This window comes from Ctenocephalides felis, unplaced genomic scaffold (assembly GCF_003426905.1).
Source record: "Ctenocephalides felis isolate EL2017-DRISC unplaced genomic scaffold, ASM342690v1 CF-g0.4_SCAFFOLD_00845, whole genome shotgun sequence".
Lineage (NCBI taxonomy): Eukaryota > Metazoa > Arthropoda > Insecta > Siphonaptera > Pulicidae > Ctenocephalides > Ctenocephalides felis.
The window spans coordinates 27,113,031-27,137,136 of NW_020536999.1; the positions used below are offsets into that span (position 1 = coordinate 27,113,031).

Below are 24,106 nucleotides of genomic sequence, written 5' to 3' on the forward strand. Positions count from 1 at the left end.
CTGTGAGATATAGATTAAGTTATCTTAGATTATTGCAATTTATATTTAAGTTGTCTGTTAAATTCATTTTATTTATATATTTTTACTACCTAGAAAAGTATATGAAGTAATTTTAAACAAAATAACAATTCTGTGAAAAAAAATACAAAGTTTGATGATAAGTTGGTTTATTTTAGTTATAAGCTATAAACATAGAAAATGCTGTGCAATTCTTTATAAAATATAGAAAGATTCTTGTAAGATTCTGCAATTAGATGTATGACGTTAAATAGAATAATGAAATATAATTTTAAAATATTACGTTAATTTTTTGTTGTATAGTATAATTATACTACCTAAATTTTAAAAATATTTTGAATAATTTTATATAACATATTTACAGCCCAAAAGCGATGCAAATATTTCTAACTACATTCTGATAAGAATCAACGTATTTATTTGGAAAGATGAGAAATAAGTTACGATTTATTTGCATTTTACTTACATCTTAATAAATAATTAATTTAATTATTGAAAAAAACGGGTTTGTTCTGCTAGAAATCTTGGCCGTCGCATTATTCAAAATTTTAAATGTCTAATTTAAGAAATAAGTGTTTTACCATTGGAAATATCTAGCATTTAATAATTAAGAATCGATAATTACAATCATATTTAGTATTAACTAATATCATTATTAACTGTGTTCAATCTGTATATGGACTATTTCAAGCAATGGTTATCAGATGGATTAATTTTATTTTTGTATTATATAAATTTTTAAATACTTTTATTTCAAATTTGGCGGTTTTCATTTCGCGAGTTTGTCGCTTCGAACGATGGCGCTACCAGGCATCTCGTCCAAGTGATTATTTGCGGCTTGTCGGCCATTACGCAGAATCGAGGAGTATTACTTTTGTCGTTGGCATCGTGAGAGAACGTGGATTAATTACAATCAGGTATGATTACAATAATAATCTTTGTCAAATCATTCCCATCTTGTTACGGTCTAGTTTCATCCACATTTTTCTAAAAGATACGGGAGGTGCTTTTAAGTAACTTGCACAATGTATTGTGTCTTACTGCACTACATTCTAAGCATACAGCCATCTTTATAAATGTTTTTACGCAGATTCTTGTTTATATCTTATTTTATCTTCGTTTCATTATTAATAGATTGTTGGAAGATCTTATCACCACGTGCTGATTTAATTTTAATTACGTTGTCAGTTTTTGTGCAAATTCTATTATCGACGTTTGTTGTACTTGGTGTTCAGAAATGTCAGTTTTTCTTTTAATGATGTTAAAGTAACTGTAAACGTGGATGTGTAATCTAATTGCTTACCGTTCTTTTTTTCAGATGAATGTAAACAGTGAATATTAAAATTACACTGAACTTACAAAATAAACGTGTATTTAGTGAATACAAAGTGACTATTTATGACGTTAGTGTAGGTAAAAGTATACCTAAACTTTGAGAATATTGGGAAAAGTGTAGTGCTCAGGGAATCTGAGAATTAGCTAGTCTATAAATCTTTAAAATATGATTGCTGAAACTCACTTAAGTTCAATTCATATGAACAATCTTAGCCAAAATAATAAAGGGTAAGTTGATACTTATATCTCTATGATGAATCATGTGAAAAGATTGTGTGTGGTGCTCTGATATTCATGAATGTGGTTTCATACTTGTAATGAATAAAATATTGGTGTGCCATAAATTAATGTTAAATCTTACATGTGACTAATGTATGGTATTTCTTATAGGGATTTAGAAAAAATGGATGACTTAGGTTGGAAATCCAAACTTAAAATACCCCCAAAGGACAGGAGAATTAAAACAAGTGTAAATATTCAGATCCATGTTATCTTTTTTTTAGATTATGATGATATTTTGGATTCCCCTTCATTTAAATATAAATGATAATCAAGTTCTGATAATAATTTTCAATAATTACTTACTCATTTATTTTTGTTCCATTCTTAATTCTGCCTAATTTCAGGATGTTACTGACACGAGAGGAAATGAATTTGAAGAGTTTTGTTTAAAACGTGAACTTTTAATGGGTATCTTCGAGAAGGGATGGGAAAAGCCATCTCCTATACAAGAAGCTTCTATTCCCATTGCTTTATCTGGTAAAGACATATTAGCTCGAGCAAAGAATGGTACGGGTAAAACTGGTGCTTACTGCATTCCCGTGTTGGAGCAAGTTGATCCTAAAAAAGATTGTATACAAGCTCTAGTAATTGTACCGACTAGAGAATTAGCATTACAGACTTCACAGATATGTATAGAACTCGCTAAACATATGGAAATACGTGTCATGGTGACTACTGGAGGAACAAATCTTAGGGATGATATCATGAGAATTTACCAGAAAGGTAATGAATTTTTTACTTTCAATATTTAACTTTTCAAATTTACTAATGGTGAACTTTTTAATATAGTTCAAGTTATAATCGCTACTCCTGGACGTATACTGGATTTAATGGACAAACAAGTTGCAAATACTGAACATTGTAGAATGCTTGTGCTGGATGAAGCTGATAAACTTCTTTCACAAGATTTTAAAGGAATGCTTGACCATGTTATATCCAGGTGAGTGGCAGGATATTTTTATGAACTGTAAATTCATTAACTATTACATTTTTAAAATTCAATTTTTCAATCCAATTTCTTGTATAAATTTTGAAGTTCTAATGCAATGCCATCAAGTTTTTAATATACTTCATTCATTATAGGTTGCCCCGTGAACGGCAAATTTTGCTTTTCTCAGCAACTTTTCCACTAAGTGTGAAACAATTTATGGAAAAGCATCTTAAAGAACCATATGAGATCAATCTTATGGAAGAACTTACATTAAAGGGTGTAACCCAATATTATGCTTTTGTACAAGAAAGACAAAAGGTTCATTGCTTGAACACGCTGTTTTCAAAATTACAAATAAATCAATCAATTATATTCTGTAATTCAACTCAACGTGTAGAGTTGCTGGCAAAAAAGATTACAGAATTAGGTTATTGCTGTTACTACATACATGCTAAAATGGCTCAGGCTCATCGTAACCGAGTGTTCCATGACTTTCGTTCTGGCTTATGCCGTAACCTGGTTTGTTCAGATCTTTTCACACGTGGTATTGATGTACAAGCCGTGAATGTTGTGATAAATTTTGATTTTCCAAAAATGGCTGAAACATACTTGCACAGAATTGGTAGATCTGGCAGATTTGGACACTTAGGTATGGATTGATTCACATCAATTATAGAATCAAGTCTTAGTTTATTTATCCACTATTTGGCAATATGCTGTCTAAATTTTGAATCCTCAATACAATATTCTGAATAAAGTTCAAATACATCTTAATCAGTTTTCTTTAGAATTAGAATTTTGTTTTGCTTTGCTAATGTAGTCATCTACATTGCAATTTTTTTTTGTTTTAAATATTTTCATGAGATTGATTCATGAATTATATTTTTAGGTATTGCAATAAACCTCATTACATATGAGGACCGATTTGCCTTGCATCGCATTGAATCTGAATTGGGCACTGAGATTAAGCCGATTCCAAAAGTGATTGACCCATCTCTCTATGTTGCCAAATTGGAAGGAGATGTACCGATTGAAGAAAATGTGAGCCAGTAAATGTTAAGTGTACATATAGTTTAAGAAACAATTTACAAACAAGTTTTGTGGGTGAAGTGCACACACAAACATCAAGTGAGAGGTATCTATACTTTACACATGATAAAATCAAATCTTAAACATAACTAATATTTAGTGAATCACATTTGTGATTGGTGTTTCGGATATTGTTTTATCGGACTCTGTGTATATAAATTAGCTCTAAGAATCCGTGAACGAACGTATGCTTAATACATAAATCATAAAAGATGTATAATATACCCCATAATCATATATGAATGTTACAGAAATTAACATTATAAGCTAAGGATGAGTCTATTATGTTGATATTCCTATTTTGAAAATAGGAACTTGAATGAAAAAATACATTTTTGTTAAATATTTTATATCTATACAATTTTTTATGATTTATGTGTGAAAAGTTTCGCAAGATTTTTGTGAAATACGTACTACAAAATTAAAACTAATTGTAATTCAAACAAGCAATTCATATAAAGCGGAATTTTATAAATTTATTTTTATAAAAATTGAGAGAAAAACTTTAATTTCTATTTAGTGTTCACTTCCATTAAAAACTACTATATAATTTGTATGCTGTATGCATGTTGCGACCAACCAACCTGTAATATTGAATCTCCGGCTGCATACAAATTCAATAGTTGTATATGGGGTGTCAAAATCGAAATTAATATCTTAAGAATTTTGTTCATATATGTTATGAACATGTTAAAATTTAAAGACATTTTGTTGAAACATTTTTGCAATATTCTTTTTTTTTAGTTCATTTTATTATTTATTACTAGAAGATAATTATTTTTTTTTGTATTTGAAACTGCGGAATCTGTACATTAACTCAATTTTCAAACGACAATTTTCATTACCTAAATTTCAAGTATTGTGCATATAATTTAACGGTGCAGATTCTGAAATTTTATCCATGCATGGAATACATTTCTTTTAAAAATGTATTCCATGCACTGGGCAATCACGGAGATTCATACCTAATGTGTTAATATATAAAGCGGCTTTACAACAAAAAATATTGATACATTAGATGTTTAAGCTTTAACATCAAGCATAAAAATTTTAAAAAAGTGCCGCACCTAATTAGACTGTTGGAAGAAGTTGTCCACATCTGATTCTTTTTTTTGAAAATTTCACAATCTTTAACACAATAAGATGTGGCTTTCGAATTTTTATTTCAAATACCTTTTGTCTCGACTCTTATGTTAAAATCGAAACGTTTCCAACTTTATTTCAAAATTTGTGATTGGGTATTTTTCAAATAATTTTCAAATACTTATTTTACTACTAAATATTTTGACTCTGTTTACCAGTAAAAAAAATGTAAAAAAAAATTGTGAAGACTTTTCTCTTGCAGTTAATATGTTAGATTATATCTGATAAATTAGTTTTTGTTTTGCTTTACCTGTTCAATCCAGCTATCTGTACCTAATGCTCCATAATATGTTAATTTAAAAGATTAGTAGATACAAACTTATATTCAAATAAATTTCAAATTATATTCAATAAATTTGTCTTCACAAAACTTTCTTTGTTTTACTTGTTAATCAGTCATATTCCAGGTGTCTGCAAGATGTCCTATTAATGAAAATTAATTGCAATTCAAAATATCATACAAATAATTTTCCTAAACATGTTTCAGCAAGAGAACAGCATATAGTTCATATAGTTCAATAACCTTGTCTTGGTGAGGAAATGCCATAAAATTAGAATTCAATTCTGATTATTTTATCATATGTCCAGTTTTGTGTGAAGTTTTTGTTTTTGTTATAAACTTACCATTTATTTCGGTTAAAGCTGTCCACAGCATTAACATTTTTTAAATTATCTTTCAGCATTTAACAAATTATCACCGAGAATGTTTTTGGAAATTAGCTCAAACATTTTGAATCAAGCATGAATTATATGACCATGAATATTCAAAATCCACTAAGCAAGAGAAAATTACCAATTGTAAGTTTCTATATAATTATAACTTCTTATTTTGTCTGTGTTTGTGGCATATTTATGGAACCATCATAGACAAGGGGCTTTACCCCCATGTACAAACAGAACAGATATTAGTAGAACGGCTGTTTACATATACTTTCTGAACAGTTAAAAGAATACGCCCACAAAATTTGAGCCATTTTGGAACAGATTATAAACTCTTTTTTTTTTGACATTTTCGAAAATTAAAGAGATGACGCAACCACGAAATGCCTGCCAGAATGGTATTTTCTTAATGGACCGACAATAAAATATCATTTAAAAATTTCTAGCTTTGATTTAAACAGGTTAGTTGAATAGTTTGCTGCCTTCTAGACTATATGCTTTACTCTGTTTTAATGTATTTTGCACTTCACAGAGGGTTTACTGAATTGATTCTCTAATTTGCAGAATTTTCACTTTCTTTGAATTGATTCTCTATTTAAAGGTTTAATTTTCTTTATCATATTTTTTGTGAATACTTATTAACTTCCCGTAGGGTAGTTATAGTAATGGGCCAAAAATAAAAAAAAAAGATTGTTTATCTTCACATTTTGAAGGTTTCTGAACATTTTGGCATACCTCAGAAAAAATGGATGTGTGTGTTTTGTATGTCCGCATTTTTTCGTCCACGTTTTCGGGCGCATTCGATTCCTATTGATAAGGAGATCTGCTGATTAGTTTTTGGCAAAGGCAGGTCCAGCCGTTACGGAGTAAAGAGTGACAAATTGAGTTTTTGAGAGAACGGAGTTTCCGATTTGAATGATCTAAAAAACGTTCAATTTGTGATCATTGGGAGTAGAGGTGATTAGTTTTTTGCAAAGACAGGTCCAGCGATTTCGAAGATACAGAGCTAAATGTGCAAAAAATGATAGTTTTTGAGGGAACTAAGCGTCCGATTTGAATGATTCAAAGAACTTTCTGATTGTTTTAACCAAATTATGCTTTTGGAAAAAAAAATTAGTTTTAAATTTTTTTTCAAATTTTTTTTTTTTTTGAGAATTAAATAATTCAGATTTTGATTTTAATTCTGGCTAAAGTTCTAAGCAATTCAGTTTATATAATTCTTATAAATATTCGCCAATGTTACAGTATTAATAATAATCTATTTGAAAACGTTTAATATTCCTCCAACATTTCGTTACGGTACGGGAAGTTCCAGCAATTTTTACTATACATTTTATATTCATATATAGTTTGCGTGCGTGCTTAGTGTACCCTCGGTGTTTCAAAGAGTGTCTTACAGATGGCACATCAACAAAATGTCAGATTTGTTAGTACACAAATTAAATGTCAAGAGACAAAATAAGTGAAGTAATAAATTTTTAACATATTCTGTAAAAAAGCAAGGTATGTAAATACACATTTCAATAGATATTGTTACTACAAATACGATTTACTAATATTCCTTATATTTCATCAGTTCACTATGAATAAGGACAAATCAAATATCATTTTCCAAAAGAAACCCAGTTCATTAGAAAGCAAACATAATCTGGTGTCTAATAAATCTAACTCATCAAATAAACGCAAAAACAGGAAAAGAAAGCGCAATGGATTACATCGTAGAAATAAAAATAATAAACGTTATAAATCTTCTAACCAACAAACGGAAGAATTGAGTGAAAATTTTAAAAGTGCAGAAAAAAGCACCCGAAGTTGTGCACAAACCTGGGATAATACTTACCATACTATTATAGCTTGGCAATTTCAACGAGAAGCGGCTTTCTGGAAAGCACACTCAGCAGATCTAGAAAACAAGTACAATGCTATATTAACGAAACTGGAAGAAATGCAAAAAAACTCACAAAACAATTCTAATAGTGTCGGTGAAAGTGATGTGCCTGTAGTACAAAACTTATAGTATTATTCTTTTTAAACATAGGTTGATTAATTTCTACAATTACTAGTTATATTCATTAATTTGCTAGTAATTATTTTATGACATTAAATGCATTTTTATATTTAATTCTTGTTTTAATATATGCATCAAGATCACATGATTTTATATACCTTGGGTGTCTTTAATTGGTAGAAAAGGTGGATTTATTAGCATTTATTAAAATTAGCACCTCCAATACTATAGGAATGTGACAAAATATTTTGGAAATCAGTTTGAGATCATATGTTAATTATCCTTCATGTAGTTTTAGTAAATTAAAAAGATGTTCTCCTGGATAGTCAGTCATGTTAAAATGTTAATTCAAAGTATAATTCCGAAGAGCGGTTTTAAAGTGGTAAAATGTTGAAGGGCAACAGTTTAGACATGTGCTTGAAATTCCCAATATACAATTTGTTTAACATATGCCGAGAAGTATATTTGTCAGTGATTATTCAAAATGATTTACTGTGTTACAAAAAAAAAATAGTTTTCAGATAACATTTTGATATAATTCCATGTAAATGCTTTTCAGTGTAATTAAACATTAATTACAATTGAATTGAATAATGTGTGAAGTATATTTTTTGCTGTTTAATTTTACACCGATTATGAGGTCTTGCAACATTTGCAATATAGTTAATTTAAGAACAGAAGGTACAACGGTCCACATAATTTATATATTTATGCATATGTATGGATGCTTATTACTGAACATTCAACACAAGTGGACATGGCATTATGATTTGAGGCAGATTGCTGGAACTGATTAAAAAAAAGTCAAATCTATTTGAGAGCGGCCAAAAATGTTGTATACAGAATTTTTTTCAATAAACTGAAAATAAATGGCAATTAACGTGAAAATGATAAAAACCTCGAAACATTTATCTAAATTTTTTCCAGGCGAGCAGAATACAGCTAGTTATTAATAATTTTATGATTTTTACATAATATTTATTTAAGAAGAGTTAACAAGCTTGAATGTGCGTACAAAATACCGCCAACCCTGTTGCCAAAAAGTTTTCAAAAAAATTAAAATCAAATTCACCAAAAGAGGGCAATTACTCTTCTTTTATCTATGTGGTTAGATTACCAACCGAAGTTCTTATCTATACAATGCAGCATTGTGAGTCTATATTTTTTTGTTATTATGGCAAAGGTCGAACAAATTTATTCACTTCGTTTCTGCGTTCGGTAGGGACAAGAACAAAGGCGTGCTGACCCGGGTGCGCCGAATGCACCCGGGTCCTAGCGTCGCATGTTCGAAGTCTCGAGGAAACCAGGACATCAGTTTCATGTTAGTGGAATTAACTCTTGTGCTTGGCTTTTTCATAACTGTGTGTGATAAGTAAGTATCGATTTTTTGACGAGTTTAACCCATTCGAGACCGATTGCGCAATGTATGTACAATTGCCTTCCGAGGCAGTAAGACCGGTTGCACACCGTGTGTACAATAATAATAATGAGCTATTATTAGTTATTCTGAGTAAAATAGTCGTCGAAATGATTTTTTTTTTAAATTAATAATATCTGTAAAGCATAGAAAAACAAAATTTGGCATTGGTTTTATTGCGAACCAAACAATTTTGTTTGGAATTTCGAAATTTACATTTTTAGAAAATATCATTGTAAAAACCATGATATGCAATGCTATTTTGCAAATTTATCACCAATAGCTATAGTATCGCCTTCTATATATACCGCCAAAACGAACAATGTAAGAAATAATTTATTTCCTGTTTATATTATTTTGTTCATTATTTACCTTTTTTTTTGACTTTTTACTATTTCTTGAAAATTTACTTTGCATTATACTCTGTTTTTCATTATTGAAAGCAACATAACGATTTTATATCATCTAATCATTTTTAAAATAAATGTTTTACCTTACATATGGTATTCAAACCGCTCTTTGCAATAAAATTTTTTTGAGGAGAGAGTTGCACGCACGGCGTGCAATCATCTTATTTATACAAATTTGCTTACGAATTGGGTGATTTCCGTAGTAAACAAGCATTTTTTATTAATAATGAACAATAAAAACAATGAAGAAAAAGAACTTTTGCTCCTGGGGACCGCGTTCGAAAAAAATCGCCTTCTCGAATGGGTTAATCAATACAGATAATATATATATATATATATATATATATATATATAATTTTATTATTTTTTTTACCTAAAAAACAAGGATTATTCATACAAACTGTCATGTCCCTTCAGAGAGTTTTCTGAGTTTTACTTAACTTGTTGCTGTCTGTGTGTTCATATTCTTAAAATTATAATTAATATAATTTTTTCGAGTTTAAATAAAATTTGAACTGCCAATTATTCGCCGTTTTCTTTGATATGCTTTAACAAAAAATATGTGATTTGTTCGTTTTCAAAGTTCTCAAATTACGCACATTACAAGTTTAATGGCTTTCATAAAGTGCTGTTAAATTCACTAAAATAATCGTATTCGACCGAATATAGAAAATCCGGTTACAGATTGGAGATTATTTCCTTAAAAATCATTCGTTTATAGAGATGTTATCAAATTGAAATATATAGCAGGGCATAAAATGTTAATCAGTTAAGCATCACACACAGATAAATTTGGCATTCTTCGTTACAAGTTCGCTTATTGTAAAACTGTTCACATTATTTTTAATTACTTCGGACGTGTAACAGAGATTCGGGCACAGTTTTATTTATGTTATTTTTTGCCACAAAACGATTCATCTCCTTTGCATATGTATGCATCTCTTAGTTATATTTTATTGGCGGTCGATGTTCCTCGCGGATTGGGTTCGTCTTCCATAGTGCTGTGGCAAGAGGCCCAAAGAAATTCACTAAATATAACAATCAATTTTAATATTCGCCGTGCTATAGTAGATTTGATAAAAGATAAAAATATCCTATTAACATTCATATATTCGTCAAGCCAACACGTACCGAAACTCATTAAAAATATTTAACCAAAACGAGACTTTGATTATTCATTTTTTATTAATTATGTGTACAAAATTTGATGAATTTAATCAAAAAATTCTTATATTTGAATAACTTTGATTATTCATTTTTAATTAATTATGTGTACAAAATTTGATGAATTTAATCAAAAATTTCTTATATTTCAGGTGTGTTCAAATGTGTCTATGTTTTACTGGAGATCACCTTGTTCGATAGGCTTGTCTGCAATGAGGAAAAAATATATTAAAATGAAAATCTTTCATTTTTAAGAAGCAATATACAAGGTAGGCATATATTTTAATTCAAGTTTTCTAAGTTTTCATTATATAGCATTTATTTATTTATAACCAAACCACAATCAATAATAATCAATATATTTTAGGTCTTGTGAAGCTTATTCATAATAAGTAACTAAAGTAATTTTTTTATAGTATTTAATTTAACAGCAGCGTAATATTTGCTTCTAAAATAAAGACTTGCAAGTATACATACAAAAATATTCACACATTTGTTGAGAAATTAGATAAAAGTAGTTAAATTTTGCGGATAAAATTAATTCTAATCTATTTTTTGGTAAATAGGTACAATAAATTATCTCGCATCCTATTAGTTACTATAATTATTCATCGCCTCTAAAATACCACTTTCTGTCCTCCATTGAATGCACTTGACCTGCAAATCATAGATGTTTCCGAAATTCTTTTTTTTCATTTTTTTAAATTTTATTGAACAGCAATCAAAAATAATTAGTTAGTTGTTCAATAAGCTATTTTGTTTAAGTTATTTTTATAAATTCTATTATAATCCAATGGTAGTCTTTTCTTGAAAGGTCTATTTTCAATTATGATTATATTTTAAATTTGTTGCAGATATGCTCTGAAAGGATACTTTTCTTTAAAATCATATGTCGAAATTATATTATAATATCTTAATTTTTTATTTTATTTATCATAGCATACATGAAGCTAAAATTTTTGACAATTACTGAAGGTGATGTGTCAAGAATAAGTATCCTTATATTACATAATTAATACAATAAATATTTAAATATTTTAAGTTTAACGAGCTAACTAGTTGCTACGGCAATAGACTAAAATAGACGTTGTAGATATTTGTAAGATTACACTTGGAAGATATATTTGCCCTATATGATAATACAATCTTTTTTTCTTTCTCTCGCATTTATAACATGATTAGTCAGTATATTGCCTGAGAACAATGTAGATGAAAGTGTATGAGATTTTCGAAAATCACCTCCCCACTGTTTTACAAGACTGTTTTTTTCTTCTACTGCTTACTTTACAAAATTCACCTGTCGTTTTGCCATATTTGAAAACGCTCGGTCGTTTTGCCATATTTAAAAAAAGTCTATATAGCAAAGAAAAAGCTAAAAATACTTGTAAAATAACTAAGTTTATCACTGCCATATGTAATCTATTCAATGTTTCGATGCAAACTGAGTCATTATTTATAAAATAGTCTGTTCCTCACAGATACCCTAATACAGTACGTTGTCCACTCGGGTGGACAGCCGTCCCTAAAGAGTTAAGTATTGGATAAAGTCATTGAAAGTAGTGTTTTAGTTCAGGTCATCATGAACACATATAGAAAGAGGAGCTTACAATATGTATAATTTTCCCAACTATTAAAGCAATTGATAAATCTTGTATGATTATCCTTAAATTAGTCTTATTATTTCTTACTATTTATTTTTGTCATACCCCAAAGGATCAACGTTAGCATTCCGGCGCTGAGCCCAGGATTATAATTATATACGCGCACGGGACCCTCCCCGACACAGCGAATCTTACAAGGGATTTGGATAAAGCTGGCAGAAATTTTAGTGCTGTCGGCAATCAAATAAATTTCAACAAGTGTTTTTTAATAGAATTAAGACAATATTAAAACATCCATAATACAAACGTTCAGATTTTTTCTGCAAGTTTTTCGATTACGATATTAATAATTAGTGGTGCATGGCATCGCGCCTTAAGGCAAAATGTTGGAACTTCCATTACCAAAAATTAGAATGTTTAAAATTTAAATTTTTTAAAAAGATTCAATTTTTTTTAGAACTCTTTTGATTTTTGAGATCTTTAAAATTCTTGAAAAAAATGGACTCTTTTGGAAAGTTTGATTTTTTTATATAACGGAAAAACATTGGCACGAAACCCATAGAAATGTAAACAAAATTTATTCTTATCATTAAAATCTCCATAAAATGGTTGTTAATTTGATGTGCATATGTCTAATGATCATGTTTGATCGCAAAATGGCATTTTTTAACATTTTTCATTGGATCTCCGAAGCCGCTAGACCTGTCTTTCCAAAAATTTCATCAGTCCTTCATTTTGTCAATACAAATAAAATGTTTTCAGAATCATTCCAATCGGACGCTCTGATCTCACATACCCGTATTTTTGGAACGGCTGAACCGGTCATTGGCAAAAACCATTCAGCACCGAGTTTTCGTATAAAATTATTATTTCAATAATATTCTATGAATATGTAATAAATATGTACTCGTATATATACGTACGTATATATTTTGTATAGATCTGAATTTGATATTGACATCTGTATTAACATAGTCTTAATTCATGCATAACATCAATAAAATATAACAAAAATTTATTCCAAAATCCATGCATTTTGGCTATAGTTCTAGCTTTCATTTCTAGTAAAAAAGAAGGCAAATTTTTGAACATTGCACATACAATTTAGACTTGGCTGGACATTTGTAGTTTACTTTCGGCTCTTTTTATTTCAGAACTGAACGTTGAACGAAGCTTCTGAATATACTACAAAATAATTTTATTCACATAGCATGAATAAGTGTGACAATATTTATTATAATTGATTTTGGCTTGCTTTATTTTTTATTTTTGAACAGCAATCAGAACCTTACGTCCTATGAGCTGTTGGGCTGAAACTTCTTCTTACTCTATATTTTTTTTGATAGTAACCCAATGGTTAATCCATCCATATTTGATGATTTTTGTTATTAGAATTAATCTAATAGAGCTGACATTTTTTTGGTGCAGCAATGCCGGGCAAGGGCTATTTTCACTTGGAAACATATTGCTATCTATATTTCCATGTGAAAATCGTTGTCACTGCTGCCTGACAACAGGCTGTTCGAAGTGAGTATCGAACCCGGGACCTCTGAAACAAGTCCCTTCGCTCTTAACCGCTTACCTACAGGCGAGCCCAAAAATAAATATGAATAAAGCAATAACAGTGTTATATAAAAATATGCTTGTTATGTGTTTAATGTGTGCTTAAACCTTGCCACCCGGTATTACTATCTGATTGAATATAATATACCAGCAACTCAATGCTGAATTCTGACGAGAAAGTACCTGGTATAAACTTATATTATTGTGTATGTTATGCAATTTGTTTTATATGCATTTGTGAACATTGATCAACATGCATTTACATTAATAGCTACATTTATTTTCAAAAAATTCATATCGTGTTAATTCCACTTTCTTACTTAATAACTTACAATTAAGCTACCCTACCCTTACGATGAGTGTCGTTGTTGTCTTAATCCCAATATTTTGAATGCTTGTTTCAGATCTTCGACAGCGTTTATATTCTCATCACTAATATCGTCGAAAAGCAAGTCGCCTTAGGATTTATCGATGAAGGCGAAATGATTAACATATCCGCGTCGTATTTATTTGAGATGACAATGCAATAAACAACAAAACGCCCGCCTTTCGGCCGTGTGTCATTGACTCGCGCAAAACATATACCCGCCGACACTTGTCTTCCCTTCCCTCATGAACCATCGAACGTTTTGCTACTCCAATTTACGTGAGCACCTCGAAGCACCTTAATTCTGACACCAAACTTCCGTTTGCCACCCGCTGGTTCCATTTTTATATTTCTACTCAGGAATTCATAACTCCGTTAGAACGGAGTCCGAAATATTCTATTTCTGCTGCTGGTCAGATTCCTACCTTCTAACATATGTGCCAATATATTGTTTTAGTTATTTGAGTTGTTGAATGAAAATAAAAGTCGTAGATTCAAATAAAAGTATATTTCAAATACAAGGAAATATTTTTTTATTATTTATCCTAAACTATAGCTAGATTGATTGTGATCTGACTGACGATTAATATTTAATAATTTGTTTTTTAAATTATATCAATTATTTTAAGTTTTACATTATTTTGATTGTTTTTTTTAAACCACAACATGGAAGATATATTTTTACTCATAAAGAAATAATATTTTTTTTCGGCAATTATTTTTTAATAAAATAGTTGTTTTGACCAATTTTTATTGATAACTTCTTATTTTTATTTTTCTAACATTATTACAATACGGAAAGTTCCAGCAGTTTGCCTTAAATTTATTTTATTTATACTTTTTTTTTTCAATTATTGTTGAACAGCAATCATAACCTTACGTTCTATGAGTTGTTGGCCTGAAACTTCTCCTTACTTCGTATTTTTTATATGGTAACCCAGTGGTTTATCCATCCATATTTGATGATTTTTTTGTTATTAGAATTAATCTAATAGGGCTGACATTTTAATGGTGCAACAATGCCGGGTGAGGGCTATTTTCACTTGGAAACATATTGCTATCTATATTTTCAAGTGAAAATCGTTGTCACTGTTGCCTGACAACAGGCTGCTCGAAGTGGATATCGAATCCGAGATCTCTGAAACAAGTCCCGTCGCTCTTAACCGCTTACCTACGGGCGAGCCCTTATTTATACTTGAAGGAGTAATTATCAATAAAATTAATTATTACATTTGGCTTTTATTAAGCTCAAATTATTTTAAATCATATTCAATAGATGCGCAATGTCATACAAAAACTAAATATAATTCCTGTCAAGTCTAAATTTCAATGTGCAATTTATATTGATTCATACATGAATTTTTTTTATTAAATATTGTTTACAACTGTTCCGGGACGGTCAACTAGTAAAAAATTTGGTAAAGAACAGAAGATTTTAAAAAAAATCAAATCATCTGACCATTGCCAGTGATTAGTCGAAGACCTTATCTAGTGATTTGGATGATTGATGCAAAACAAACCTTTTTAATCTGATCCTAGTATAATTGTTAGAAAGTTTTCTGGCGAGCAAGTTTGGGTGATCCGAGAGGGACGGCTTTTGCATTTGTGCAAAAGAGTTCTTATTTCATTCTTCTCTGTCCCTGTATCATTGAATCAACCAATTTAGAATATACTTTATACATGTAAAAAAGTGATGATTGTAAGAATTAACTAGCGGGGTGTATGGCATCGAGCCTGAAGGCAAATTGTTGAAACTTCCCGTACCGTAACGAAATGTTCGAGGAATACTAAATGTTTTCAAATAGATTATTATTATTATTGTAACATTGTCCAAGATTTATAAGAATTATATAAACTGAATTGCGAAGTTGAAATTATTTGCTTAAAAGTAGAACTAGAGTCAAAATTAAAAATAAAATCTGAAATATTTTCGATATACAAAAAATTTTTTTTTGAAAAAAAAAATGTTGATACAAATTTTTTTTTTTCCAAAATCAATTATTTTGTTAAGACAAGCAGAAAGTTCTTTGAGTCATTTAAATCGGACGCTTAGTTCTTTCAAAAACTGCCATTTTTTACATATTTAGCTCCGTATCTTCGAAATGGGTGGGCCTGCCTTTGCCAAAAACTAATAAACACTTCTCCCAATTATTACTAATTGAATGTTTTTTGAATCATTCAAATCGGATACTCCGTTCTCTCAAAAAGTTTCTGCACTCTTTGCTCCATATCTCCGAAACGGCTGGACCTGCCTTTGCCAAAAACTAATCAGTTCTTTTCCCTATCAATAGGAATCGAATTTTTTTTGAACCATTCAAATCGGTTGATCCGTGCGCCCGAAAACGTGACTGAAAATTTGTATCCATACATACATACACACACACAGACATCCATTTTTTCTGAAGTATGCCAAAATGTTCTGAAATCTTCAAAACGTCGAGAAATGTAAAAAATTTTAATTTTGATTCTCGGGAAGTTAAAAAAATAAAATATTAGTAAGAATTAGGCGATAATTCTTGATCAAAAAACATAACTGTGTATAAAAAGCAAATAATCAGCCAATATAGATATAAAGGTAAAATAATAGTTGTTAAAATAGTATTGACTTAATTTTGCTGTATCATAGAAGATAAATTATTTGAAAAGTTTGACTAAGGTAGCATAGATATATTTTGTTGTCCATTGTTTAATTACTAACTAGTTACTCTTATGAACCACATAAGTTCGATTTTTGAGACAAAATAAATATAGTTCATTATTTCGAGCGATATTTGGCAATGTTGACCACGTTGATAAAATTTTGATGAAATCACTTCCTATTCTGCTTCTGGCACACCACTTTCCTTAATCTTCTCTCCCTGGGATTTCTGGTACACACTTACCCTGTTTCCACGTGAGTGTCCTAATCAAAGATAATGGCAGTCATCTAGAAGATGAACTGAAATATCTCAGGTTCAGTTCCTTGTCTATATGAGAGGCCGCTCTCGCGGACGGTTCTTCCACGTACCTTCAACACGGACACAGGCTCAGGTACGACTACATGGACGGAGTCAGGTATCTATACGGCAACCTGTCGGCATTTTTCATTCGTCTCTCGCTCCCGCCGACGACTTCTCTCGCTCTGTCGCGTTAAACTCCCTGCGCGGATAAACACTCGATCGAACTATATAGAGAGGCTTACACCTAGAAAACGGTTAAAGGTTATTTAAAATTACTTAAAAAAATTGCATTTTAAGATTATTTTTTAGTTATTTAAAAACTAGCTGTAAGTGGAATTCTGTCTTAAGGCAATTAAGGCATAGTGCCTTAAGGCAAATTGCTGGAACTTCCCGTACCAAAAATTATTTTTTGTTTAAAAGATTAATATTTTTGAAAAAAAAAATTAGTCTGAAAAATAAGATTTTTGAAAAACTATAAATTTTTGACAAAAATTTCCTTTTTTTGAAAAAAAAAAGACTTTTTGAAGAAAAGTGTATTTTGAAATATTTTGGAAATTTTGAACTTTTTTTCAAAGCAATCGTACTGCTTTAACTGCATAGAGACAAAATATAAAGCCCGTACGCGCCGCGTCGCTGTCTAACGGATAAACATTGGTACAGAACCCATAGCAATGTAAACAAAATTCATACTTATTGTTAAAATCTCTATAAAATATCGGATAATTTGATGTGCATAACAGTGATCTAATGATCATTTTTGACCCCCAAATGGTATTTTTTTTTACTTTTTTTGTTAGATCTCCGAAACCGCTAGACCTGCCCTTATGAAAATTAGATCAATTCTTCATCTTGTCAATACATGTAAAATGTTTTTTGAATTATTAAAATCGGACGCCCCATTCTCTTAAATACTGAGGTACTGTTTTTGGCACTTTTTGCCCCATATCTTCGGAAGGGCTAGACCTGTCTTTGCCAAAAACTTATCAGCACGTCTCCTTATCAATACAAATCGAATGTTTTTTGAAATATTCAAATTGCTTCATCCGTGTTCCCGAAATCGTCGACGAAAATTTGTATCCGCACACACATACATACACGCACACACACACATACATACATTTTTTCTAAGGTATGCCATAATATTCAGAAACCACTGAAACGTAAAGATATATAAAAATTTTCATTTTCGATTTTTTTGCGATTACTATAACTTACCCTACGGGAAGTTAATAATGTAAACATCATGTATGACTTTATATTCCGAATGTGTATCAAATTACTTGAAACTGTTTAATTAAAACTTAATGAAATACATTTTATTATTAAAATATTTTTATGAGTAAAATAATATAACATGTACATACTAGCGTCTTTTATAACTATAAATATTAGAAGAAAATAGTTCATTTGCAAGATTGTGGTAGAAATAATATAAAAATATCAAAAAAATTTCCGAATTATGTCACGCCTGTAATATGTTATCAAAATTTTATATTATATTTCATATTTTCAATATAAATAATCTCTTCCTATGCCAGTGATTCCCAAAGTGGTCCATGTGGGCCCCCAAGGGATCCATGACAATTTCAAGAGTTTTCCGGGATACGAAAAAGTATCCTGAGGGTCGAAATTAGATAAATAAGGGGTTTTTGGTAAAACCAAGAGGTTTATGGCACAAAAAAGTTTATGTTTTTATAATCTATATTTTATTATTTTATAAATGTGAATAATTATAAACAAATTACTTGACGCTGTTCTATACAAGCTTTTACAATTAAAATTTAAATAATTACATGTTTTATTAATAATAATATTTTTCCTAAGTAAAATAAAATAAATACATACTAAAGGTTTTCATTATGACTAGAATTATTAGAAAAAAAAAATAGTGTGGTTGTGAGAAAAAAAAAATAAAGCAAGTTTACGAATCATTACACTAAATTCTGCGATTTGTCTTTTACATGTGTCATCAAATTTCTATATTATATCATATTGTATATTTTCAATATAAATATTTAATAAAACCCAGCCGTGAGGATTGTTTAGGCTAAGAATGAAAAACCTTTATTAAATTTTTAATGCGGGCCGCACTTATTAATAATTTATTTATTTACTTATTAATTTATAAAGCTTGATATAACTAATAAACATTATAATATAATTTTAACTAAATTAAGAAAAGGAAAGATCCTATAAATTAATGCAATAAAGAATACTTTATAATTAATTTATTGAAGCAAGAAATTTGATGAAATAAATAAAATTCTCTTTTAGAAATGCTTAGGGGGTCGCAGAAAAATTTAAATGGCCGCGTGGAGCCCGTGGGCTGCGGGTTTCTTATCCTTGGTTTAGATTGAGTACATATAATTTTGAAATTTAACCGATACTTTTAACTTGAATTTTTTTAAATTAAATATCATGTTCACACTTAATTTGTTAATACTTATTATAATACATTTATAATATATCCGTTTTAAAATGAAAATTAATCTTAAATTAATTTGAGCTAACGCGTTATGTTAATATCAAATTGAGTTGATATTTTTTGTACTTTTGAACAACAAATAATCAAGATATTTGTCAAAAGATTTACTTGTGTTGCACGCACATGATTTCATTTTTTTGATACTAAACGTTTTTGTTTATGTTAATATTTGTTCTAAAATCTAGATAATTGATATCCCAAATCTTTTCTTTAACTATGAGTTACAAAACATTTGAAATTGTTTCTCTTTTATATAATTTTGGACGTAATGATAAGTTCAGAGATGCACAACAATTTATATTTAGAGTGTAAATTTAATAGAAAATGAGTATGTAAAAATAATCCAAGATTAAATTTTATATGCAGCATAGGATTGCTAAGAACGACATGAATTAAATCAAAATTCATCAATTACCCGAAAATTGCATCGTTTTCATTAACCTGCCCATTGTTAATGATTCCGCCGTCGAAATTTATTATGAATACCTTTTGACTCTATCTGGAGTTAGTTGTGTTATTGTTGAATGCAGTGTTTAGCCGCGGAGAGTACCTTTTCTTCGGGCAAACCTGTTTGGAATGTCTTCGAGGTGGGAGAACGGCGTCAGCCATTACCAAGTTCCAGAGTTCTGTTTTCCCGGCCGAAGATCAGTTTCTACCTTTCGTATCGCAACGCAACTGCTTGTGATCATTTTCGCGACAATATTTTGGTCAAAAGGACTCCAAGTTACGTACTTGTTGAGACTTTTAACAAGCATATTCGATCGGTTCTGAGTTGAAATTACTGTGCTATTACTGTTTGGATATTGATTTAGTTAAGTGTTACTTAGTGTTTTAGAGGAATTTTAATACAAGGCATTTGTAAAACGTGCGCGCTGTTGTCTGTTGTCAAGTTGTGCAACTTGTGATAGTGTGGATTTGATTTAATTTAAAAAATACTGTGTACGTGTTGTTAGAACACAAATTATTTGTGCATATATGGTTTATATTGAAATTTGTGAAATAGTGAAAAATTGTTATTTGTTGGAATTGGATATAACTTGCTTTATTTGAGAAAGGTGGGCACTTCTAACCTATACTATGTGTAGAATAAAATATCATATACATTTTAGACAAATATAACAAAATTAGATTTTATACGTTATATATTTTTATATGTCACCGATATTCCGATACGTATTAATTCTTGCCGGTTGTATGTTGAGATTCACATATTTTTTTTACAATTTTTATATTAACAAACTAATTATGCATGTGTCTGAATTGAAAAAAATAATTATAATTCCATTTACAATATTGTAAAATTGCGCTTTTACTGTTGAAATTGGCTCTTGTGAGTTTATACCCGGTTTCCGAAAGCCCATGTGACACAATGAGTTAAAAGCTCCGGAGTCCTTCATAAATTTAATTTTTTAATACCTAATTAAAATACTATAATAATTTTGAATACTATTTGATAAATGACAGTTAAAAGCATTCGATTATTTTTCCAGTGCAAAAATATGCTCTTAAATAAATAAGTTATTAAATAAAAATGTACACGTTTATGTTCGATTTGCATTGTCCAAACAAATTTACCACGTTGTATCTATAAATAACAAGATATAATGACACTAAATAAAATTTTAACGATTGAACTATGTAAAGAGATGCAAATTTGTATCTGTTTTTAATCCGTTACTGAATGCTATAAATTATTAAAATATCTCAAAATATAAAGAGTTAGTTTACAATCTAAGTCTTAAATTATTTTATTACCACCGTAGTCGTTCTGTTAAATTTATCTACTCTCTATTAACAAAATCCCAAAGAAAAATTGAATATATGTGTGTGTGTATATTGTGAAATAGCAATCAATAATGCTGAATTCAATTAAATATCGGATGACAATCAGCAAATATTTTAAATACGCCATCGTAAAGTGTTTAATGTCCTATTTTAGCAGCTATATAAACGGCAAAAAAATAAAATAAAATCCTACAACCCTAATTTGGTCCTCGTTCTCCCAAAATCAATAAATAAATATATATATATATATATATATATATATATCACATAAAATAAAGTTGTAGTAATATTTATTACAAGTCCAAAATTGTATTACTACGACGTAAACAGCTATATTAATAAATTATCAAAATTCAGTAGACTAGTTTGAAAGAATCAACAAATTGTATAATTGTGCATTAGGTACGCATTTGATATAATAATGAATTATTTACTACGAAACGTGCGTGGTTTATGTAAATGACTGTCAATTCCTTTAAAAATTCCAAACTGGCCAAGCAAAATTAAAAAGAAATCAAGCTCTTCTTCCCCGTTGACATATCTCTCGGGGCTTTTATTTAAGTTCGCCAACTGTCTCTCCCTCGGCTGAGCGTGAGGGAATACGCTTTGCTCAAGCATCGCTCCGTGGGCATTTTTCGAACATGCGTGTTTTTTGTTAAGAAAAATGTTAATTATAACAAAACTTGTTTCACGTGAATAATTTTAAAGTATCGCATATTATAAAGTACGTGCAGCACTGAGCTGTGGTTTGGTTGTAGAAATAATCGTACAATAATCTTGGCTTTTGCACGCGGTTTTTGTTACGAAAGCAATTGTTGTACAAATAATGTTTATAGATGGAAAGGTATCGAAATCAAATAATGTGCTTTTTAGTGTTCATCATGGGCCCATTTTTGTTTAAATTCACAGAGATTTAACATGCAAGAAGTTATAACAACGTTTTTTGAGGGCTTGTGAAACATTGTATTGATGTGAGCATCAATATTTTCACATAGATTAAAAGTTAAACAAGTCGTGCAATAAAAGATAAAATTATAATTAGCAAATCTTAAGCAAAAGTTTTGATATTTCATACTTCTTCTAATATTTGATATATATGAATATTTCACACAATCATTGTATACTTAACTTAAACCTCTATGGGCCCGCCTAACTTTAAGGTCACATTCCAAATTTTTTGATGTTTTACCAAATTTTTATAGCAAACAATATCAATATTTATGACGATTGCTATACTTTTCAAACTGAAATAACATTTTCATACATAAAAATGCAAACAATATAGGCCGCTTATGTGACTTGAAAATCACATAATTCATTATTACCAAAAATTTTGTTTAAATAGATTTTCTTGTTTTTATTAGCTTTTATTTTAGGCTTATAATTATCGAATTCTTGCCTTCTTCATTTTTCTGGATGTAAAACAAAAATTCTCCCCATAGAGGGTTAACTGGACTTAGGGCCTATTGATGAACCTATATTAAATTCTGGAGATCTAGCCTTTTATTAACTATTAATTTAGATAAATTTACTTATATATAAATTTTAGCACAAATCTTTATTACAAAGAATTACAATTTAAATTGATTATTTTTGTTCATATTTGGCTTGAATAGTCACTTTACTATTAATAATCGAATTGGTAAGACGGAGCTAATATCAACATAAACATTTTCATTCTTATGTTAATTTATTTAGAAAAAAATCAGTCAGTTGTGAAAACTCAAACTTAAAATACATTGATAGAATTATGCAAAAATGATTGAATGAATTTGTTAGGGCTAAAATATCATATATTTTTATAATAATAATTATTATTATCATTCTTATCGATTTTGTAATATTTGTATTTATTTGCTCTTCCGAATTGTCGGTCTCTCCTCTCCTTTGTTTACAAATTTTCTCAATATTTTCAAGACGTTTTGTGAGAACAAAAACTCATGAAATGACAAGAATAAAATATACCGGTCTCCGAGATTCTTTGTGTTCTTTTTTGCAAATAAATTACAAAAAAGAGCAGGTGTCCGTCCGCCGTACGAAGAACAGTAGCGAAGCGCCATGCGGGGCTACGATTAATCTACGAGACCGTCGGGAATTATTGCTTAGGACGAAATTTTGAAGATTTTGACAAATGAAAAATGCTGATTATTATTCTGAGATCTTGAGAAAGATGTTATAAGAAAACTATTGGAAAAAACATTCATCGTTTTTATCATTTTTAATGAAAATTATAGACACTGCATACTGATAGATTACATTTCATCTTATATTCGATGTTGAGCCACATAATGTCATTTAAAAATTCTTAATATCTCGTTTCATGTTTCAAAGCTATTTGACAGAAATATAAGTTCTTTTCATTGCGATAAATATTATGAGCAGTTTAAAAATTTACCATAAAAATGTGTAGTATCTAAACCATAAAATTCCAAACCTTTGTGCTTTACCCTGGACCCTCTATTTACACCATATCAATTTTTTTATAAGTTTCTGTTTTAAAATTCATTATTAAATATTTGAAGTAAAAATACATGTTAATTTTATACATTTATTAATAAAATTTCAAATAAAAAAAAATAAAGTAAGTAAATATTGCGACTACAAATCGACTGCCTACTTATGCTACGATATACACATTTTTATAAAAAATAACAACATATTTATTCACGTTTCAATTCTATATATTAATATTGCAAATGACTTCATTAAAGTTGGTATAATTTAAGTGAATAAATATTAAAGTGGTGTATTATGATCCACTATCGTGGACTCCCATTTTCATTTCGTAGACTCCGAAATTTTTTTCCGCCTACGAGGACTTCCTGAAAGTCCATGTGGACTACTAACAAAATCACAGCATATCAAACTATCTACTATCTACTATCAAACAGTAATTTTAATTATACGCA

General features: G+C 29.5%; 2 protein-coding genes across 2 annotated transcripts; both read left to right on the plus strand.

Moving 5' to 3' along the window:
- The first annotated feature begins 869 nt into the window (after positions 1–869).
- LOC113363264 (putative ATP-dependent RNA helicase me31b) lies at positions 870–3,744 on the plus strand. Its single transcript, XM_026605755.1, has 7 exons — positions 870–935; positions 1,337–1,581; positions 1,744–1,822; positions 1,980–2,358; positions 2,425–2,575; positions 2,719–3,215; positions 3,456–3,744. The coding sequence occupies exons 2-7, from the start codon at positions 1,520–1,522 to the stop codon at positions 3,617–3,619; spliced, it is 1,332 nt and encodes a 443-aa protein (XP_026461540.1). The 5' UTR covers positions 870–935; positions 1,337–1,519; the 3' UTR covers positions 3,620–3,744.
- A 3,088-nt stretch (positions 3,745–6,832) lies between these two features.
- On the plus strand, positions 6,833–7,475 carry LOC113381275. Its single transcript, XM_026620234.1, has 2 exons — positions 6,833–6,961; positions 7,035–7,475. The coding sequence occupies exon 2, from the start codon at positions 7,041–7,043 to the stop codon at positions 7,473–7,475; it is 435 nt and encodes a 144-aa protein (XP_026476019.1). The 5' UTR covers positions 6,833–6,961; positions 7,035–7,040.
- Positions 7,476–24,106: the final 16,631 nt, after the last annotated feature.

Excerpts from the sequence above, each read along its gene's own strand:
- LOC113381275 (XM_026620234.1), top strand. The coding sequence starts at position 7,041 with ATGAATAAGGACAAATCAAATATCATTTTCCAAAAGAAACCCAGTTCA.
- LOC113363264 (XM_026605755.1), top strand. The coding sequence starts at position 1,520 with ATGATTGCTGAAACTCACTTAAGTTCAATTCATATGAACAATCTTAGC. Across the intron at positions 1,823-1,979 it reads ACAGGAGAATTAAAACAAGT|GATGTTACTGACACGAGAGG; the intron begins GTAAATATTCAG and ends GCCTAATTTCAG. Across the intron at positions 3,216-3,455 it reads TGGCAGATTTGGACACTTAG|GTATTGCAATAAACCTCATT; the intron begins GTATGGATTGAT and ends TTATATTTTTAG.